Source organism: Gossypium hirsutum, chromosome D07 (assembly GCF_007990345.1).
Source record: "Gossypium hirsutum isolate 1008001.06 chromosome D07, Gossypium_hirsutum_v2.1, whole genome shotgun sequence".
NCBI lineage: Eukaryota > Viridiplantae > Streptophyta > Magnoliopsida > Malvales > Malvaceae > Gossypium > Gossypium hirsutum.
This window is the reverse complement of record NC_053443.1, coordinates 33,850,882-33,874,454: the sequence shown is the minus strand read 5'-3', so window position 1 is coordinate 33,874,454 and position 23,573 is coordinate 33,850,882. Positions and strand designations below refer to the sequence as shown.

General features: G+C 35.3%; 1 protein-coding gene and 1 pseudogene across 1 annotated transcript; one reads left to right on the top strand and one right to left on the bottom strand.

Moving 5' to 3' along the window:
• The first annotated feature begins 5,194 nt into the window (after window positions 1–5,194).
• Window positions 5,195–6,332, top strand: LOC107956184 (peroxidase P7). The gene is made up of 3 exons (XM_016891912.2): window positions 5,195–5,423; window positions 5,499–5,693; window positions 5,792–6,332. Exons 1-3 carry the CDS (start codon window positions 5,217–5,219, stop codon window positions 6,326–6,328), a joined length of 939 nt encoding a protein of 312 aa, XP_016747401.1. The 5' UTR covers window positions 5,195–5,216; the 3' UTR covers window positions 6,329–6,332.
• A 9,538-nt stretch (window positions 6,333–15,870) lies between these two features.
• Window positions 15,871–17,051, bottom strand: LOC107956183 (peroxidase P7-like; annotated as a pseudogene).
• Between the last annotated feature and the right edge of the window lie 6,522 nt (window positions 17,052–23,573).

Genomic DNA, 23,573 nt, shown 5'->3' with positions numbered 1-23,573 from the left:
GCATGAAACTTAAATAGAAATGAATGAAACTATTAGTTCAATTAAAAGTTATTTATGAATGATCAAGCAGATAAATTGTTAAATTAATGTTGTAGGCATAGTTAGGTATGTTTGAGTGTATAGATATATGGGTTGTTATATTGGTTGCGAATTGGTTATGGTTTGAAATTGCAGGGAAGGTTAGATAATTATAAAGGGGTTATATTGAGTTTTTTTTAAATGAAAAAATAAAAAAAAATTTCCGGAGCACTCGAACAAGTCCCGATCCACTTCTAATATGTATTCTGAGTTTCGAAGGTCCATGAAAGGGACTAAATCATTAACTTATAATATGTATGTTATTTATTTGTGAATTTAATCGTAAATTATTCAATATGTTTGGTAATGTCTCGTAACCCTATTCCGACAATAGTATAGAGTTAAAGGGTGTTACAACTTTTGTCTTTTCTTTATTTTACTAACACATAAGTATTAATTTACAACTTTAACCTTAATTACTAACCTTTAAAATCACATGTTTAATGTTCATAAAAGTCCACTCATGATATTAATGGCCTATTTACCACATAAAACCCTCAACCATTTAATAGCATAGCCACTAGGTCCCTTTAGCTTATAGAACGCAAGTTTTGCACCTTTTGCAATTTAGTCCTTTTTATCGAATTAAGCATGCAAACGGTAAAATTTATTAACGAAATATTTATACGATACTACTAACATGCTGTAGACATTAAAAATAATGATCAATAAATATTTCCACATTGGATTAGTGGTCCCGAAACCACTATTCTGATTTCACTAAAAACGAGATATTACAATAACTATGTATAAAAAGCCTTTAGGATTATATCGCGATTTGTCGCATCATAATCCACTGCATTTTCATCTACTACTATGAGCCATTTGTAGACAATCTTAGTCGAATAAACTCCCGTATTGTCCACACGCCATACAAGTTCATCCGTTTGAGCAAAACTGGAAAGTGGGATTGTCATAATCCTATCTACATGTTCTTTATCAAATAACATATTGAACACACCTAACTTCCAAGTATTCAAATTTGAGTCTATCAGATTTGCTATATATAGATAGTTTATATTAATATTCTAAACACTCACTCTCCTTTGACCAGGTCCTGGTAACCATGAGCCATTCCAGATGTTAACTATCGCCCCATTGCCCACCTTCCAATCAGTGCTCTGTTCCAATAGCCTTTGGATACCCTAAATGCTTCGCTAGGTATAAGAAGGTAAGACCCTAACCTTTAACTCATAAAGTCATATCCTTAATAATATTTGGCTTTTATAACTTGTGTAAACAAACAATTTGGCTTTGCTAACAACCGCCAAACCTGTTTTGCTAACAAGGCCACATTAAATTTGGCTAAATCTATAAAATCCAACCCACCTTGTGTTTTTAGCTTACAAAGCGACCTCCATTGGCACCAATGTATGCCCTTTTTGTTTTACTATTGTGCCACAAAAATCTACTAATAATGCTCTCTAATTCAAGACACAACATAATTGGCAACAAAAAGTATTGCATTGTATAAATTGGGATTGCTTGTAATATGGTCTTAATAAATACCTCTTTTCCTTTTGCTAATAAATGGTGAACACTCTAACTCTGTATTCAATTTATAAACCTTTCTTTATAACTAGAAAACGCTTCCTTCTTCCTTCGCCCAATAATGGTTGGAAGCTCGAGGTACTTTTTCAGGTTACTTGAGATTTGTACTCCCATACATTCCCAACTCATTCCTTCATCCCAATGACTACGTTTTTGCTAAAATAAATGAGCGATTTTTTAAAATTGACCAATTAGCCCGAAACTCCTTCATATTTTGATATAATTGCTTTCATTGCATTAGCTCCCTCCTCATTTGCCTTACCAAAAATAATGTTGCCATTTGCAAAGAACAAATGTGTTAATTTTCGACCACTCTGCCTCACTCTTTCTCCTTCAGTTACCCCTTCTTGTTCCACTAGTTTGAGCAAATTGGACAAGCCCTCTACGAAAGTTAAAAATAAATAAGAACTTAAAGGATCCCCTTGTGGCAATCCCCTGGAAGGCCGAAATACTTCCCCCTGAGTTCCATTGAATATTACTGAGTATGACACCGATGTTACACATTTCATCACAAAAGCAACCCAAGCATTGTTGAAACCCAGCCGCATCATCATCCTTTCAAAAAAAAATCCATTCCACCCTATCGTAGGCTTTACTTATATCCAATTTTGACGCAAACAAACCGTGAGGGCCATCACGTTTATTCTGGAAGGCGTGCAATATCTCATATGCGATAAGAATGTTGTCGAATATCTACCTCCCAGGAACAAACCCCTTTAAGCCTCATTAAAACAAATATCTAGTACTTGCCTAAATCTGTTGACCATTTCTTTGAATATGATCTTATAAATAACATTGCAAAGACTAATAGGCTTGAACTGTAACATTGTGCTTGGAGTGTTGACTTTTGGGATAAGCACTATGTTTGTGCAATTGATTGTATCAAACTTTTGTCTTCCGTTTAAAACATCAACGCAATATTGGGTTTTTCCCTGCCTATACTTCTGAAAAAATAAAGTTGGAAAACCATCCATACTTGATGCTTTTAGTGGATCCATACTTTTAACTGCGACCAACACTTCATATTCCCTAAACTCAATTGACAGCTCTTCGTTCATACCTTCCAAGATGCAAGGTTGTATTCTTGACAAAACATGTTCATAGTTCTTTACTGTTGAAGTCGTGAATAACTCTTTGAAATAATCTGTCGCGATTACATCCATTTCATTTTCCCCCGTTATCCATACTCCATCCTTGTCCCTTAGCCCCCTGATAGTATTCTTTCTCTTGTGATACAATGCAAATTGATTAGAATAGCTCAACTAGATTGTCCCCATCAAGATCAACAAAACTCAGCTCTTCCAACTGAGAACTCAATTCAGAGAATCTTTGTTTTCGATTTGTTTGATTCACTCTTGCGCAGCTACTTAACTTAGTTCCCAATTCTTCCAGTTTCGTCTGCATATCCATCCTAGATGAAAATTTTAATTGCGTCTCACATGTTTTCTCAAGTACCCAATTCACATTTTAATGGTGTTTCTATTAGTTTGTAATTGATTCTCTCTTATTTTTACTAAAAAAAAAACAGAAAATAGGTGTCATTTAGATATGATTTTGTTTCATTTCCACATGTTTGAAGGAGTGGTTTTGTTTTTTTTGTTTCTTCATTATAAAAAAATCATCATTTTCTAATTTTTATATAGGTTGTAAATAGTAATCATAATTCATACGAGAAAAGTTACATTTATGTCCAAATTGTTAAAAAATCATTTTTTTCAGTTTTAAAGGGTTAAAATATGCTATTTTTATTTAAAGATATCAGTCTAGTATTTAAAATTATAAGTATTTTCTATTAAATTTGTTAACTTGAAATTTTGATTACATTGTCCTCATATTGCATAGAATATGATTGAAAGAAAAGAAACATTATAAACTGACACATTTTGATAGAAATGATCAATAATGACAATGATTGGATTATAAGTTTTAAATTGAAAAAAAATAAAAGGATTAAAAATTAAATTTTTAAAATAAAGAAATTAAATCTCAAATTTTATACAAGTAAAAGGATTAACAGCAAATTTTAACGGTTTTAGATAAAAGACTTCATACTACGGTGGAGTTGTACATGAGCTGTATTTAGGTAATGTTTGGTCACAACTTCCAATTGGGCTAAACTTTCACAAAATAGAAGTTTCTGGTACATGGGCTGTATTTAGGTAATATTGGCCCCAGTTTCCGATTGAGCTAATTATCCAATAAAGACTTAATTGATTTTTAATTATTTTACAATTGGACTGAATTTGGAGTATTAAAATAAAATTGTCATAATATAAAGAATAATTAATATAAATTTAAATTTAAAATTAAAAAAAATAAGTAAAATTGTAGCGACAAAGATAAATATTTTTTTTCTTCTCTTAATTTAATGCAGGTGATGCAAATGGCTAAATATTAACAACTAAAATTTTATTGCTAACACAACACATTTAAGTGTTCCTCTTATCAATTCATTCAAAAGGGAATTTAAATAAATTTTGGCAGGTAATATAAAAAATTAAATAAACTCTTACTCGTAATCACATGCATGTGATGATATACAGCGCTAGAAAGATTCAAATTTCTTCTATGAAACACAAGCGTTAGAAAAGAAAAAGGCAACTCTGGAAGCCATCATTGAAATACTAAATCCAATCATTGACTCCTCATCTACAACTTCAGCTTTGAGTAGAAATTTATTTTTAGCCATTTCTAACAATTATACAAACTTAATCATCGATTAATTTAATTCTTGCACTTAAATAAATTTGTAGTAACTTTTTGAAAAAAGAATATATAAAAAAATTAAACAAATTTCTACTCGAAATGGTGATAATTTATAGCGAGGAGAAAGGTTGAAATTAAGAAAAAAAGGAAAAACAAAAGCGGTAGAAAAGAAAAACGACCCCCCTCCCCCGAGGATGCCACCAGCAGCCAAGGCTAAAGAACTCAGGGTGAGTTTAGATGGGCGGTGCGTTTACCTGCGGTTAGTGTAAAAACAGCGGTGGCGGTGAGATTAGATACTGTAACGGTACTGTAGTGTGAGACAAAAAGTAAGCTAAACGCACCGCACCGTGCCGCACCCAATCGCCCATCCAAACCCACCCTAAGTCTCAAGTCTCCAACTATTCATTTGTTTATTGGCTTTTTGAGGTATCCAAGTATTTATTTAATCTAATCTCTCTTAAAATTATAGTTAAACATATATATCACAAGTGAAGATTCAATATATACCTGCCAAATTACAAAAAAAAAAAGGTAATTAAAAGAGGTTCTGCAATGGGAATTCAAAATTTAATGATTGGAGCAGCAGCCTCGTGTCCCTTACAAAAAAAGAGATGAATATTGGTTGTTGCTTTGTTGAACAGCCAGCCCTTTTGAGAAAGTAAAAAAAACAGCTCCTGAAAGGAGTCTAATCATTAATTGGCAAAAGTCCAAAACTAACAAATTCATGCTCTTCTTCTATGTAGTTTCTACGTATGTCTCTATCTATAAATCATGACACCCACCACCATCACCACCGCAACAGAAACCTCATCAAAACCCATCAAGATTTATCAACTTTAATTATCCCATCATACGCACTTCTCTTCCTCCGCCTCATTGGCATGGCTCCCCGCTTTAACTTCCTCCTTCATGCATTTCTCTCCTTGGCTCTTGCAACCACCTCTTTTTCCTTATCTCCCAAATTTTATGACAATGTCTGTCCCCAAGCTTTACCTGCCATCAAGAAAGTAGTTGAGGCTGCTGTCCACCGAGAACCCCGGATGGGAGCTTCTTTACTTCGTCTTCACTTCCACGACTGCTTCGTTAATGTAACTTCCTTCCTTCATACTACTATTCTATATATGCCTTACAATGATCTTGAGCTAATCTTCTTTGTATTCTAGGGTTGCGAAGGTTCATTACTTTTGGATTCTTCGTCTGCTTTCGAAACCGAGAAAAATGGTCGTGGTAATTTCAATTCTGTGAGAGGGTTTGAAGTTGTTGATCAAATTAAGGCTGTAGTGGATAGAGTATGTGGACGCCCTATGGTCTCTTGTGCTGATATCTTAGCAGTGGTTGCTCGAGATTCAGTAGTTGTGGTAATGTCAAATTCTTTTATTTTTTTTATTGTTAGAAATGTGCATGTTGCGTTACGTAAAAAGAAAATATTTCTAAATAAAAATTACTATGATTATAGCTCGGAGGTCCGACATGGAAGGTTCGCTTGGGTAGAAGAGACTCAACCACAGCTAGCAGGGCATTAGCAGACAGCGTGCTTCCATCAGCATCAATGGATCTCCCTGCGTTGATCAGCAACTTCAAGAACCAGGGCTTGAACAAGAGAGATCTTGTAGCTCTCTCCGGTGGTCACACCATCGGATTGTCACAATGTGTTATCTTTAGGAACATGATTTACAATGCTACCAATATTGATCCTGTTTTTGCCAAAGAGCGTAGAGCAACTTGCTCACGAACCGGTGGAAACACTAATCTCGCTCCTTTTGACCCAACGCCTGCTCGATTCGACACTGCATACTTCAAGAACTTAGTTAAGGAAAGGGGACTACTCACCTCTGATCAAGCACTTTTCAATGATGGGTCGACTGATAAACTTGTTGAGACTTACAACAAGAATCCTAATGCTTTTTGGGTTGATTTTGGAAAGTCTATGATTAAGATGGGTAACATCAAGCCTTTGACTAGAAATCAAGTACAAATTAGAAATGTGAATTAATGAATATGTTGTGCTATTTAATGACAATCCAATTAATTAATTCTCATAATTTTGTTGTTAATTAAAACACATAAAAGAAATGGTAGATTACGTGCTTTGTATCATTTGATTTATTTCATTGTAACCATTGAAAAAATAAAAATAAAAATATGTTATGTTTACTATCTCTCTTTCAACTAATTGTAGGACTACTATTAAAATACGAAAATGAATACCAAGTATTTTCTCATTTTCATCAAAGAGATTGTCACATAAGAATTGATTTTTGTTAATTCCATCCTTCTATTTATAAAAGTTTGGAATTGATTTGGTAAAATGCAAGGAATACTCATTTTTTATGCATGGGCAAGTTGTTGTACACTCTTAGGCAAATGTAAGAGCAGCATTTGTTGCATTGTAAATTATGTTTTTAAAGATAACACTTTGTATAGCAAAAGTATTGAAATTTATTTTCACATCAATGATTAGATCCATTAATTAAAATTAAGATTTCGTTTTTGAGATTCTCAACGTATTTATTTAACATATTTAATTTGCGATTTTATTTAGTTATTAGTGTTTTAATTTTAGTTTTTTATTTAGTTATTTAGATTTTAGTTATTTAGTTTTTTTAGATTTTTTTTATTTCTCATCGTACTAATCAGTTATCTTGCTCACTGAGCACATCCATGTTTTTTTTAAATTACCTATTCAAAGCAGATTGGTACAAAATCAGTGAAGTGACTCAAGTTTTTTCATTTGTAGTCCAACCTTGTTATACCAATTGTAACACCCTACACCCGACTCTACAGTCAAGTCCGAGCTACAAAATATCACATTTGTCATCGAAGCGATTACGATCAATTTTGTACAACTTTAAACCGTTGTAAGATTTAATTCAATCAGACGAACATTAATCACAATAATTAACCATTTACAGGATTTATACGAGCTCAAAAAAGCTCCAAGAACTAATTTGAGGTTGAATAGGGACCAAACTCCTGTCATATGATACAAAATTCAACAGGAGCATTCACTTAAGAAGAAACAAACTAGACTCAACTAGGTACATGCCAACTTAGAATAAAAATGGAATATATAAACGTTGATGAGTTCGAGATTCTTGACTGGATGCTGATTGTAGTTCAAATATATTGAATTATACCTAACCTGCGCACGAAAAACAAACAGTATGTTGAGAAATGGAACTCAATAGTATTTCTATGATTCAAATAACAAATTGCAAGGTAAGAAAATTGTAACATCCAAGTAGTATGTTATTCATATCACATGGCAAACCAATTCATTCAGCATTGCAATAGAAGTGATCAATTCCATTTACATGCCAACACCTTGTTAGAGTATGCCCAAAGATCAATCATGAGATGGTTGTAATAACATACTTGATTTATCATGTTTATTAATATAAGGCGTTACCATTATTATTTCAGTTTCTTTTTTGTGTGTATAAAAAAACTGTTTTATAATAATGTCCTAAGAGTAATATGATTATTCTTAAAAGGTCCTTAGTCAAGTATTATTGTTGGATAGGACAACAATAATGCATTAAGACTAACATGTAGTTGATTGATGATAAAGAGTTGTCATTGTTATGGAATGTCAAAATTGATGCATGAATATGTGTGTTAGAGAACAACATATTGGACTGACCCGTTATGAGTATGTTTCTTGGATTATTATGTAATTGTCACAATATTACTCATAGTGATTACTATGTATATGATCCTCAGACTTGAGATCATCATAATTCTAACATCGTGAGTTGTATATTTTGATACAGTCAAACGTACACCGTAATTGGTTGTTCTATAAAGGCTGATATTGGATATACCACGTTCTTCTTTAAGTATGTTTTATAATAAATTAAACTTGGTGGCCATAAAAGTTGAAAGGATATGTTATAATTCACCTTAACAAGACATTGTATTATGTATGCTATTATTGACATGCACGGTGTTTGAAATGCATAGTTATAGCCCAATGACCCATTTGATAAAAGGTTGTAATTTTATAAATAAGGCCTACGTGTCGTGCCTTACTACTATTCTCTTGTATTTCTCTTCTCATCTTACTCCCTAGTATGTAAAATGAGTTTCTGCATATTATAATTTGCAAGAGTTGTTGTGGGCTAGACGAGAAGGAAGATGGGCCAACTAGTGTGGATCGATAGCTTGTGAAACGACTTACACCTTTAGGTTTCCTTTTGGTTCTCCCATTGGGTTGGGTTGCACCACCATAGTTTATGGGAATAACTATTGCATTTATTTATTGCTTTATTTATTCATGCATGAGATGCTATGAATGTCTAAAGCATGCCAAATTTTAAATATGTTAAAAATTTGATAATAATGAACCACATTAATTGATGAGATCAATTAAATAGCTAAATGGACTAAGGTAAACCATAATTGGTGAGATGGAACAACCTTAACAAAATCCCTCTATTAAAATATTAAGTCAATATAGCCTTCCAATTTTGCCCTCGTTAAGGCCTCAATCAATACTGTGTAGGTTCTGCTAAAGCGAAGTACTAGTATTTATCTTGGTTAAACGCAAAAAATAAACAAGTGATATTCGCTGGTTAAAATTGGTTAATGACTTAACTAGTTTATTCTAATAGGATTAGAAACCTAAAGGCAAGTAATTTGGATAAATCATAAGATGATTAGAACAAGAGTTGTTCACCAAACTTTAAGAGTTACATATGATGTAATTAACAAGTGTTGCTTACCTAGATAACCATAATCTTGAGAGTAAAGCCAAAGCTGACTTAAGAGGAGGTGAAATATGAATCCTTAACCCACTTGAAATACTTTTCGAGAAAGTTTTTCCGAAACTAATATATGAGGGTTATTAATTTTGTTATAAAATAGTGGGAACATCTTTTAATAAAGTCCTTTTAATGATTGATATAAATTTGATAAATTTACAGACACATATTTTATTATTGTAGATACATTATGGCTGCAAACACTAATACACTCTCATTGCGATCGGTCCTTGAGAATGACAAATTGAATGGTTTGAATTTTCTTGACTGGTTTTGTACTTGAGGATTATCTTCAAATAAGAATAAAAATTATATGTAATTGAACAACCGGTTCCTAGCGAACCACCCGCTAATCCTTCAAGGGCTGATAGAGATGCTTACAAGAAGCATCTCGATGACATGGTAGACGTTGGATGTCTTATGCTTGCCACTATGAATCCTAAGCTTCAGAAGCAACATGAGGACATGGTTGCTTATGAAATGATTGAGCACCTGAAAGAACTTTATCAGGGGCAAGCACGGCAAGAGAGGTTCGACATCTCTAAGACCCTATTCCAATGTAAGCTGGCTGAAGGAAGCCTAGTAGGACCTCATGTCCTTAAGATGATTGGCTATATTGAAAGCATGTCTAAGCTTGGGTTTTCATTGAGCCAAGAGTTGGCCACTGATGTTATTTTGCAACCGCTGCTGGATAGCTACAGCCAGTTTGTCCTCAATTTTAATATGAATGAAATTGATAAGACTCTGCCATAGTTGCTCAGTATGTTACGAACTGCTGAAGGCAACATGAAAAAGGTTGGACCTAATCCTATACTGATGGTCTGTAATAACAAGGGCAAGGGAAAGGCCAAAGTTCACACAAAGCCTAAGGGCAAAGGTAGGTCCAAGCCTAGAAAAGTAAAGGCTGCATTGAAACCTAAAGGTGGGGTGTCTAAGGAAGGAAACTGTTTTCATTGTGGTGTGACTGGACATTGGAAGCGGAACTGGCCTATCTATCTTGAGGAAGTCAAGAAGGCCAAAATAAGTGGAACGTCTGCTTCTAGTATTTATGTTATTGATATTAATTTATCAACTACTACTTCATAGGTGTTAGATACTGGTTGTGGTTCTCACATTTTTACTTCTGTATAGGGACTACAACGGAGTAGGACTTTGGCTAGAGGAGATGTGGACCTACAAGTTGGAAATGGAACAAAAGTTGTTGCATTAGCTGTAGGAACATATAATTTATCTTTTCCTAGTGGACTTGGTTTATGTTTAGAGGATTGTTATTATGTGCCCAGTTTGACTAAAAACATTATTTCAATTTCTTGTTTAGACAAAATTGGTTTTGAGATAATTATTAAGAATAATTATTGTTGCTTTTATCTCAATAATGTTTTCTATGGTTCGACACAATTGATTAATGGCCTTTACATTTTAGATCAAATGAATCTCATTTACAACATAAATACTAAAAGATCGAAAATAAATGACTCAAATCAAACTTATCTATGGCATTGTCGTTTAGGCCACATAAGTGAGGAACGTATGTCCAAGCTCCATAAAGATGGCCTCTTGGATTCATTTTTTTTGAACAATTTGAAGTATGTGAATCTTGCTTATTGGGAAAAATGACTAAATATCCTTTTACTGGTAAAAGTGAACGAGCTAGTGATTTATTGGGCCTAATACATTCTGATGTATGTGGGCCAATAAATACACAGGCTAGAGGAGGATTTCACTACTTCATTACTTTCACTGATGACTTTAGTAGATATGGGTATGTTTATCTCATGCGCCAAAGTCTGAGTCCCTTGAAAAGTTCAAGGAATTCAAAAATGAAGTACAAAATCAACTAGGAAAAACTATCAAGACACTTTGATCTGATCGAGGTGGGGAGTATTTGAGCTTAGAGTTTAATGATTTTTTGAAGCAATGTGGGATTGTCTCACAACTTACTCCTCCTGGTACTCCTCAATGGAATGGAGTTTCTGAGAGAAGAAATCGAACTTTGTTAGACATGGTTCGATCCATGATGAGTCATGCTGATCTTCCGACTTCTTTTTGGGGACATGCATTTGAGACAGCTGCTTTCACACTAAATCATGTTCCATCTAAATCGATTTAAAATACGCCATATGAGATGTGGACTGGGAAATGTCCCAGTATGTCTTTTATGAAAATTTGGGGTTGCGAAGCTTATGTGAAACGTTAGACGTCTACTAAGCTTGAACCCGAATCGGAAAAGTGTGTTTTTGTGGGGTATCCTAAAGAAACCAAAGGATATTATTTCTTTAATCCCACTGAGAACAAAATACTTGTTGCTTGGACTGTTGTCTTCCTAGAGAGAGAATTTGTTTCTAGAAAAGGAAGTGGGAAAAAGATTGAACTTAAAGAAATTCAAGAATCACAAAATATCACTGAACTAGAGATAGAACAACAGCAAGTTCCACAAGGAATTGAGGAACAAGTAACTGCTGTAGGAACACAACCACCGCGTAGATCTTTAAGAGAACGCCAAGCACCTGAGAGATATGGATTTCTCATTACAACGCATGGTGACGTTCTACTTATAGATCAAGATGAGCCTAGGACTTATCAAGAAGTGGTGACGAGCCCAGACTCTGAGAAATGGCTTGAGGCCATGAGATCTGAGATGGATTCCATGTATGAAAACCAAGTATGGACTTTGGTTGACCCACTCGAAGGGATTAAACCCATAGGGTGCAAGTGGGTTTTCAAAAAGAAAACTGACATGGATGGTAATGTACAAACATACAAGGGGCGATTAGTCGCTAAAGGTTTTCGCTAAGTTTATGGTGTTGACTATGATGAAACCTTTTCTCCTGTAGCTATGTTTAAATCCATCAGGATCTTGCTTGTTATAGCTGCATTTCATGACTATGAAATATGGTAGATGGACGTCAAGACAACTTTCCTTAATGGGAAACTTGAAGAGGATGTGTACATGACACAACCTGAAGGTTTTGTCAATCCAAAGGATGCTAGAAAGGTATGTAAGCTACAAAGATCCATTTATGGATTAAAGTAAGCTTCTCGAAGTTGGAATCTTCGTTTTAACGATTCAATCAAAGAGTTTGGTTTTATCAAAAATGAAGATGAGCCATGTGTTTACAAGAAAGTTAGTGGGAGCACTATCACATTCTTGGTATTGTATGTGGATGACATACTTATCATAGGAAATGACATACCTACCTTGCAGTCTATTAAGACTTGGTTAGGAAGTTGTTTTTCTATGAAGGACTTGGGCGAAGCCACTTACATCTTAGGAGTGAAGATCTATAGAGATAGATCAAGACGACTACTAGGTCTAAGCCAAAGTACATACATAGATAAAGTACTGAAAAGATTCAGTATGGAAGAATCTAAGAGAGGATTCCTACCTATGAGACATTGTATTTCACTCTTGAACGAAATGTGTCCTTCAACTCCACAAGAGAGAGAACGCATGAGTAAAATTCCATATGCTTTTGCTATTGGATCTATCATGTATGCCATGTTATGTACCTGTCCAGATGTCTATATGCCTTAAGTATGATGAGCAGGTACCAAGTAAATCCCAGTGAAGGTCACTAGACCACAGTCAAGAATATCCTTAAGTACTTAAGAAGAACTAATGATACGTTCCTAATATATGGATGTGAGGAAGAGTTAAGTGTAAAAGGTTACACTGATGCCAGCTTCAAAACCGACAAGGACGATTCTTGATCACAATCAGGTTTTGTGTTTTTCCTTAATAGTGGTGCTGTGAGCTGAAAGAGTTCAAAGTAAAGTACAGTAGCTGATTCTATAACAGAGGCCGAGTATATTGCAGCCAGTGAGGCAATAAAGGAAGCGGTTTGGATCAAGAAGTTCATTACTGAACTAGGGGTTGTACCTAGCATATCAGATGCTATAAAACTTCGATGTGATAACAATAGAGCCATTGCACAAGCTAAAGAGCCTAGATCTCACCAACGATCCAAAGATATACTTAGGCACTACCATCTTATTCGAGAGATTATCGATCGAGGTGATGTAGAGATATGCAGAGTACCTACAGATGATAACATTGCTGATCCCCTAACCAAGCCTCTGACACAGCAGAAACATGATCGTCACACTAAGTCGCTTGGTATTAGATATATAAGTGATTAGTCTTAGTGCTAGCGGGAGATTGTTAGAGTATTCCCAAAGATCAATCATGAGATGATTGTAATAACATACTTGATTTATCATGTTTATTAATATAAGGCGTTACCATTATTATTTCAGTTTCTTTTCTGTGTATAAATAAACTATTTTATAATAATGTCCTGAGAGTAATATGATTATTCTTAAAAGGTCCTTAGTCAAGTATTATTGTTGGATAGAACAACAATAATGCATTAAGACTAACATGTATTTGATTGATGATAAAGAGTTGTCACTAATATGGAATGTCAAAATTGATGCATGAATATGTGTGTTAGAGAATAACATATGGGACTGACCCGTTATGAGTATGTTTCTTGGATTATTACGTAATTGTCACAACATTAGTCATAGTGATTAATATGTATATGATCCTCAGACTTGAGATCATCATAATTCCAACATCGTGAGTTGTATATTTTGATACAGTCAAACGTACACCGTAACTGGTTGTTCTATAAAGGATGATGTTAGATATACCACGATCTATGTAGAGGGGTATGGTTGATCGATATAGAATAAGTCCCTCCTACATAGTGAGAGTAATATCTTAGGCCACTTGATTAAGTGAGACTAGAAATGCATGGCCATGCTCAAATAAGCTGATATGAGATGTCATACTTATTTGTATATCATAGTCTACTTAAGATATCAAGGAACATGGAATGGACTATGCAAGTGTGACTATTCCATGACTTGTGTCCAATCCAGAGATAAATGACTTAAGGATTATTGCATGAAAGGTTAATCATAAAAAGGTTATGTCGAATCACGATTTCTTGTGACTTAGGTAGCAATGATGCATTGCTAGGTGCCACTCATTGTTTGTAACATTGGAATCGTTCTAGTATTACTGCTAACGTTACAAGAACCTATAGAGTCACACCCTATAGTTGAAATGAATAGAATAAAACATAGTTGGTATTGTGTTTGGTTGTCGCTTGAATTAAATTAGTTATAGAATTAATTTAATTGGATAATCAAATATCGAACACATTATGTACAAGGTTGTTGTACGCATAATGAGAACATGAATTTGGTTAGTATATAAATTCAAATAAATATATAGTTTACCGAAATCATTATTATAATTAATGTAATTATAATTTTCGGTTTAAAGCATAGTTATATTTATTTAATTTCTAGAAACCTTAAAAATAGATATAAAAATCTCATTTTTTCTTTGCTTGGGGTCTAGCAGCCGTCAAAGAAAAGTTTTTCCAAAATAGTTTTGGGGATTCCTTCCTTTCATTGTCAACTAGGTGGATTACGTAGAGGCCGGAGTCACGATAGATTACGGCTTGGTTCAATAGTAGATCAGATTACTCGTTGTTGAGGCGTTGTTTTCTACTCAGAATAAAGATTCGGTAATTTCGAAACCTTTATTTCACCCCTATTCGTTCCTCACACATGGATCCATGGTTAGGATCGCCGAATGTTTTAATTTTTCGCTGCGCCGTAGAGGTGCCAGCGTTCTAACACACCTATCATAAAGTTTTTTTAAAATTCAATATTAATCATGAATCAAACATTTATATCATTAACATTATAACAATCAATTTCATGTTCATTCCACAATAATAAACCATTTAAGAATTATTCAAGTCTCTTTCTGAAGTTGATCGACTCATTTGTATTCATTTTAGCCTTCCCCAGGGCTCATTTCCAATTTATCCATACAAAAGTTCATGTATTTACTTTATAATGATCCACATATATAAATGTATATATTCACAATTGATTCCATAGCATTATACTATTTCATTTTGATATCTTTTATCAAGTCACAAACTCATATAAATTTCACATAACTCATTTCATTACCATATTTTATTGTCAATCTATTTCATTACATTTTCAAGCTTCCAAATCCAATTATTATATCATGCTCGATGTAACCATTCATATTTTTACACATGCACAACTGTCAAGACCCAACAACCTTGATTGGATGGTACTAAACAAGTTAGGTTGCAAGAATAATAAACCAACCATTAAGAAAACCATGGAGGCCATCACTCTAGTATGGTCAAACAAACAATCAACAACCATTTATTGAGAAATTCCTTTGGTATCCTGTGCGCTAATTATAAATACTTAGTTACAAATCTTATTCCAAACATTTATACTTTCAATCTCTTATTATCTTAAGTTGCATCATTTTTATTCCTAAACTTTACCTATTGTTGACTTAAGCATTAAAGTATAGTTCAAAACACAAGCTTCCATACCCTAAAAGTTTACATTTATCTTGTGAAAAACCTAAACTCTAATCTAAATTTACTATTCCCAAACAACTATCTCTAGGTCAAGTTTGCAACAAGAAACCAAGTGCAAGCCTAATCCAAAAGCCACAATTAGGTGTGAAGCTAGCAAATAAACATGATTTTTCGCCTTGTTTTTGGAATTCTTTGGTATTTCAATATTACTATTCCACATAATCTAACATTTCTTTAAATACTTTTATTTTTATTATTTCAATTATTACAATGAAATGTATCAAACAATATGAGGCACATAATCTAACATTTCATTTATGTTCTTTAATTTTTGCAACAACTAATACAATAATTAACAACAAAACTATAAAAATTGATTAGTTGGACAGTCGATAAATAGCACGGTAGATTAATTCATTCATTTTCCTATAGTTAACACGAATTTTTCCTTACTTTCCAATCAAAGGCATAATGTCACCCATCTTAATCATAGACTTGCCGAAATCAACCCAAAAAGCATCAAGATTCTTGCTGTAAGTCTCTACAAGTTTATCGGTTGACCCACCATTGAAAAGTGCTTGATCAGAGGTGAGTAGTCCCTTTTGCTTCACAAGGTTTTTAAAATATGCACTGTCAAAACGTGCAAGGGTTAGGTCAAAGGGAGTGAGATTAGTGTTCCCTTCGGTGCATGGGCAAGTTGCTCTACGCTCTTTGGCAAATGCAAGATCAATATCTGTTGCATTGTAAATCCTGTTCCTAAAGTAACACATTGTGACAATCCAATGGTGTGGCCACCGGAGAGAGCTACAAGATCTCTCTTGTTCAAGCCCTGGTTCTTGAAGTTGCTGATCAGTGCAGGGAGATCCATTGATGCGGATGGTAGGGTACTGTTTGCTAAATCCTTCCAATCTCTAATCGAGTCTCTCCTACCCAAACGAACCTTCCATGTCGGACCTCCAAGCTTCAACAATTTATTTTTCATTTATAAATGACTTTCTAGGTGTATGAATTGATAATTAGACAATAAAAAAACCCAAAGTATTGAATATTACCGCAACTACTGAATCTCGGGCAGCCACAACTAAGATATCAGCACAATAGACTATAGGGCATCCATAAAATCTATCCATTCCAGCCTTAATTTGGTCAACAACTTCAAACCCTTTAACAGAAATAAAATTTCCACGAACAATTTTTTCAGTTTCAAAAGATGTAGAATCCAAAAGAAGTGAACCGTCACAACCCTACAATAGAATGAGGAATAGTTCTAGATCGGAATATATGCATGGAACTTAGAAAGTACTAGTATAATATAATATAATATCATTGTTTCTAAAATGAATGAACATACATTAACGAGTCATTCATAGAAGTGAAGATGAAGTAAATAAGCACCCATGTGGTGCTCTTTATGGACAGCGACCTCCACTACTCTTTTGATGGTAGGTAAAGCTTGGGGACAAACTTTGTCATAAAATTTAGGAGATAAGGAGAAAACGGTGACTACAAGAGCCAACCAAAGGAAGGCGTGAGGAAGGAAATTAGTGGGGGAAACCATGGCTTAAACTTGCTTTATCATGATGAGGTTGGTGTTGTGTTATGTTTTTTGTTGTGACTTTGGGTGATGGGCGTCCTTGGTAATTTATAGATAAGAAACTTACGTATAGGCGAATGATCATGTTTTGGAGGGATTCATATATAATTTGTCAAAGGGCTCAATCACCGAAATTCGTTGTTACCTACAAGACGTAGGATTCTTGCATGCGTCTCGTATGTTTGGGGGCTGTAAACTTGATCCTACACTCATCAGCGTGTTGGTGGAAAGATGAAAGCCCAAGACACACACTTTCCATCTTCCATGCGGTATGTGTACAATCACATTGGAAGACATAACTTTACAACTAGATTTATCAGTGGATGGTCCAATAGTCACAAGGTCTACAATCATTCTCGATAAAGAGGGCCTTTGCGTGACATTTTCGGGAAAGGTCCCAAATAAGTTTGAAGGTGGCCAGATATTGATGAATTGGTTGTAAACCAATTTTAAGGAGCTTCCTCAAAACCTGATCGATGTCGTCAAAGAATAATACGCCTGAGCAATCATCTTGAGGTTAATCAAGTGCACTTTAATGCGCAATAAATCTCAAAATTTGTTGCATGTAAGGTGGCAACTACACCTAGCTAACTCCAAAGAATACGAACGGCTGAGTTGGGGATCAGCTATTTTGGAAAGGCTGTATTGAGAGTTATGTTGAGCGACACAACCAAATAAGATGTCAATCAGGGGTTGCTTGCTCTTACTACAGTTTTGGGCTTGGTGGCAACTACCGTTTCTACGTCCTCGAGTGAATGACCCATACATGTTCCTGCTGGTAACAATGTGAAAATCACGACATGATAAATATGTAGTTTGTATAGTAAACATTGTTTATTTATTATATGTTTGAACTAACATATCTGTTGTGGAACCATAGGCCGTGTTACGTGGGACTACCTGACCAACTCAAAGATATCAGGCAATTGTTAGATCAACGTTCAGAAGCTGAAGTTAGTTACTTTTCCTTTCCAACCTATAATGATTATGCAATGAATTGTAAAATAAAATTTTGTACATAAAAAAATTTATAAGTATGCACTACAGTTTGAATGGATGCCGTACACTGAGGAAGATATCATAGAATGCGTCGCTCTGGAAATTTTGGACAATTAGAGTATGTGGGACACGAAGGTGATGTTGATAGTGTACGCGATAGTGGAAATGCACGAATCCGATCGAGTTTTGCGGTAGTTTGGGTAGAGGCAACAAATTTTACCACCACCGCAAAACATGGATGAACAACACAAGGTGGACCTGTGGGGAAGAACGACGTGAACTGGTGAGACATTAACGTTGAGTACATCGACACTTGGGATCATAGGATAGAGTTTTTACCCATCCACGGATCCTTGTTCTCATCAGACACGATAACCTGTTTGGAGTACATGTCATGGTTTAGAGTCGTTGGCAAATCGTATCTGCTATCGGTTGAGGTGAGGAGTAGGCAACTTCGTCGAAAGAGGGAATGACGATAGCCATAATGGTGTAGGTCCAGACGCAACCGCACGACTGGTTCATCATCGGATCCAACTAAATTGAGACCGTCGCTTGTGTCTACGCAATATCCAAGTCAATTCACTCCGTTTATTCATGTTCATTTTACTAGCTCTGTATCTTTTTCACAACTACTACACTATGCAACACTGCACGTCTCTGGCAATACCCCTTCCATAGGTAAATAATTTTAGGGATCGACGTCCCCTGCATTTTTCACCCTTATCCCAATTTCAATGCCGACTCATGGTCCATCACTGATAATGACATCGATACCACCACTGATCTAGTCATCAATGCCAGTGTCGATGCCAGAGTCAATGTTGACGTATACGGGTTTTGCGACACCATACACTTCCATGTGTATAGTGGAAAGTGCAGCCAGCTAGGCGAGCTTTCTTGCCATGTTAACAAGGAAACTCGCTCAGCGGGGATTGCTTTCTCTAATATTTTTCTTACAAAGGAGATTAAAAGTACTTGACCTATCGTACTTTTCAGTCAATTTTAAGCATGTTTTTAACATATTCGTCGAAAATGCTAGTCGTGTGGCGCGTTTTTGACCAAGAAAATTTTCTACTTAGCAATCAAACCTTTCCCTTGCACCTATAAAATGGGTCTCCCACTCAAACCTTCATCATCCCTCAAACAATTTCTCCTCAAGCCTTTCCATTCCTCTACTATAAAAAATTTCTCAGTCTTAAAAATTTCGTTCGCTAAAAATATTTGGTTCATGTTTGAGGTGTTCTTGAGTTATCGGTGATGCGATATCACTTCGAGCCATACATATTTCATATATCATGCCGAGATGGAACCATTACCTCTGAAGCCTATCCTGGGAAAGTCGAGTTCTGTGGTAATTTGGCTTTGTACGGTTACATGTGGAAGTTTACGTGGAGGTCTCAATCGACGATCTTTATGTGGTCATGTATCTAGGTATAATGAGGAGCCAATTGATGGTCGTTATGCGATCATGAGCTCAAATTTTTGGATACTTGAAAATGTTGCCTTACAAATATCAAACGGAAGTTTAAAGGTATAATCATATGGAAAAATTGTGAGTCTTCCCACTATAATCGGTGTAATGTTTTTCTCCATTTCCAGGTAGTCGGTACCTTTAACATTCCTTTTTATTCGAAGGTTGGCACTATCATGGACGCAGGAGGACTCTTAGGCGGGGAGCAACTGTTTCGGTGGAGTAAAGGTGATGCTCCTTTCGGGCCGACGATGATTGCTGTTATTAAATAATCAATTAATAACTACAATAGCTACCGTGTCGACTTGAGTTTGACCTCTACTTCCGTCGAAACATCCATTATCCCTCTAATAGTCTTTTTGTTTCCATCTTGGTGTCATCCTTCCGATAAGAATGAAATGTTAAAGATATCGACTGCTTGGAAATAAAAAAATACATTGATTAAACTTAAAATCCCTCCGTTTATCCCTATTATTATGACCTCAATCTTATGTATGATATATATAAGGCATCATTTGCAAGGTATCCAAAAAGTTTGAATTCATAGCTGCATAACAATCGTCAACTGGTCACTGGTTATACTCAAACCCGTGACGGCATCACGACCACCGATTGGGACTTCCACCTAGATTTTGACCTTTTATCATATCAAGCACTGTGATCCCAAACCTTGATTTCCCCAAGGTGGGTTTCTTAGGTGATGGTTGTAACACCCCTAACCTATATCCGTTGCCGAAATAGGGTTACAGAGAATTACCAGAGATTTCAATTCAAAACAATTAAAAACTTTAAAACATTTAATTCTCATTATCAATCATAGCAAAACCAATCAAAGATATACATATTGTCCTCGAGGACCTAAAAACACGTTAGAAACAAGTTGGGACTAAATCAGAATCATATAGAATTTTTTGATAAAAGATGAAAATTTTCAAACTGCAGGGGTCACATGGCTAAGACACGCGCTCGTGTCTCAGGCCGTGTGGACGTTCGAAGTAGGGACATACGGTCATGTCCTAGCCCGTGTCTGTGCCTGTGTAACTCACTGACCTGGGTCACACGGCCAAGCCACACGCTTGTGTGCCAAGCCATGTACCCTTCGAAATGGCCTCACACGACCGTGTGCTAGGCCATGTGCTAGACCGTGTAACAGCTTGACTTGAAACCCTTTGTAAGCTACAGGGGACACACGGCCATGTCGCCTGGCCGTGTTGACGAAAAATAGGCCATTTCCAAGCCATTTTTCTCACCTCTTCAAGCACATACCTACAACCAAATTTCCACATATAAACAAGCCTTCCAATTACACTTCAAACATGCATAATCAAGCTATCCCAATAAGGTACATAAGCATTCAACCAATATGCCTAAAGACACTTCAATCACAACATTAAAACATGTATAACCATATGCATAATTGAACCAAAATTTACCACTTTGTTCACATATCAAATTCACATTCACAAGTATCAAATATGCCATTTAACATCTAGCACCAATAGCTATATATGTCATCTATAACAAATAAACCACAACACCACATTCAAACATATCACAAGACCATTTATAACATACATTTTTAACTACCATTCCATCTTCTATCATGCAAGCATCATAAGCCATGATATCAACCATTATAGGGCCAAATATATACATGCCAAAATTAGCACCATTTCACCATCCAAAATGCAATAAACACAAGCCAAAAACAAATGGCTAAATCATCAAACAATAACACCTATACATGCCATTATAACCAAAACTTAAAAACACCAAAATCTACCGATTTAGCCAATGGATAGTTTAACATGGGATAATCCAACCACAACTTAGCAAGTTCATATACTGTAAAACTTAACTTACCATTTCATCACATAAGTAAATAAGTTTAACATCGAATAATCCAACCACAACTTAGCCAAAACCTAAGCATTTACACCAAACATGTTAGCCATCTAAACATGTAACATATCAATATATCATCCATCTCAACTTTCATTATTCTGTATATCACCAATTCAGTGCAAATCACGTCTGTTCATGTATTAGTTCATATCAAACCCTTACCACTTTCTTTCATATCATGCCCATTGAACCATTTAGAATACCGTTGGATACCCGGGATAGCTCACACATAGTGTGCTTACTCATAACTGTAATCTGTCAATTCCTGTACTTGTATGCTCAAACGAGCTATGAATCAGAATCCGTAAGGTTATCTTCAAAAGCTAATTTCACCACATCTACTATTCCTTCAGCTACTACCTCTCATATCAAGTAATACTTCTGATCAATGTGTTTGGTCCTTTTGTGACTTCTAATTTTCTTGGTATTAGATATTGCAACACTGTTATCGCAATACAATACAATAGTTTCTTTCCATACTAGGAATGAGTTCAAGATTGTTTAACAACTTTCGAAGCAATATCGCTTCTTTCATTGCCCAAAAAGCAGTCACATACTCGGCCTCCATAATAGATTCAGTAGTGCAAGTTTTTTTACACTTCTCCATACTATGGTTGTACTGCCTTGGACAAATACACTTCCTTCCTTGAATCTTTACAGGTTTGGGAGTCTAAGTCTATGTATTCAATAGGAGTAAGGTTCTCCACAGAATACACAAGCATATAATCTTTGGTTCTTTTAAGATACTTAATATATGCTTTATAGCTTGCTAATGCCTGAGACCAGGATTCGCTTGATATCGACTAACCATTCCTATTACGAAACATATATCTAGACGTGCGCAAAGCATCGCATACACAAAGCTTTCAACTATTGAAGCATATGGAACATTACTCATATGCCCTCTTCTTCTACTATCTTAGGATAGTAATTCAAAGAAAGATGAAAACCCGATGCAGTCGGCTAGGCACTTAGCTTCGCATCAGTCATTACAAATCGTTCTAGTACCTTATCTATGTATGAAGCTTGTGATAGAGCTATTGTTTTATTGTTTTGATCCTTAAGGATTCAAATTCCAAGAATATAACTAGCTTCACTCAAGTCATTTATGCTAATTGTTGAGATAACCACATTTGATCAAATCTTTTAATCCATGCGTGAGATGTCTACTTAAGTCCATAAATGAATCTTAGCAATTTGCAAACTTTCTACTCCTTTCCTTTAACAACATACCCAATAGGTTGAGCCATGTAAATGGTCTCATCAAGATAAACATTTAAGAATGTTGTCTTGACATCCATTTGTCATATCTCGTAATCAAGAGTAGTGACAATAGATAAGAGTATGTGAATAGACTTGAGCATGACTATCGGAGAGAAGGTCTCATCGTAATCGATGTCATCTTTCTATGTGTAAACTTTCCCTACGGGTCTAAGTTTATGTCTTTTCACTTCTCCTTTCGTATTTCTCTTCTTTTTGTAGATCCACTTACACTTTATGGGTTTAATCCCAATCAGTAAGTCTACAAGTTCCCACACCGTATTGGATTTCATAGAATCCATTTCGACATCCATTGCCTATTTTTAGAGCTTGGAATCAACGTCCAACATAGTCTCTTCGTAAGTGAGTGGATGATCATTCTGATGATTCGCTTTCGTATTATAAATACTACCATAATGGATGAAGAAGTTCAGTTTCTTAGAAACTCTCCTACTACTATGAATTCCCCTATATTGTTGATTGTTTGTAGGTCTTTCTACAACTTTATCGAGAATTGAACTTGGTGATTGTTCTACAACTCCCAAAAGTTCCTCGAGTACCATTTTACTTTGGGATTAAAGTTATCCATGTAGCTTTCCTCAGGGAAAGTAGCATGAGTAGAACTTTAATCGTATTATCTTTCGAATTGTAGAATGATCCACCCTTTATTCCTTTCGGATATCCCATAAACATGCCCAATTCTATCTGTGTATCCAACTTCTTTGTATCCTTATCCAGAACGTGTGCTGGACAACCCCATATTCTAAAGTGATTTAAAATGAGTTTTTTTTCATATCATAGTTCATAAGGTGTCTTTCAAGCAGAATTAGTTGACACATTATTCAGAATAT

Bases quoted from the DNA above. Each gene is read 5' to 3' on its own strand.
- LOC107956184 (XM_016891912.2), top strand. From the start codon at position 5,217: ATGGCTCCCCGCTTTAACTTCCTCCTTCATGCATTTCTCTCCTTGGCT. The intron at 5,424-5,498 runs GTAACTTCCTTC...TTTGTATTCTAG, and splicing joins TCCACGACTGCTTCGTTAAT to GGTTGCGAAGGTTCATTACT. The intron at 5,694-5,791 runs GTAATGTCAAAT...CTATGATTATAG, and splicing joins CTCGAGATTCAGTAGTTGTG to CTCGGAGGTCCGACATGGAA.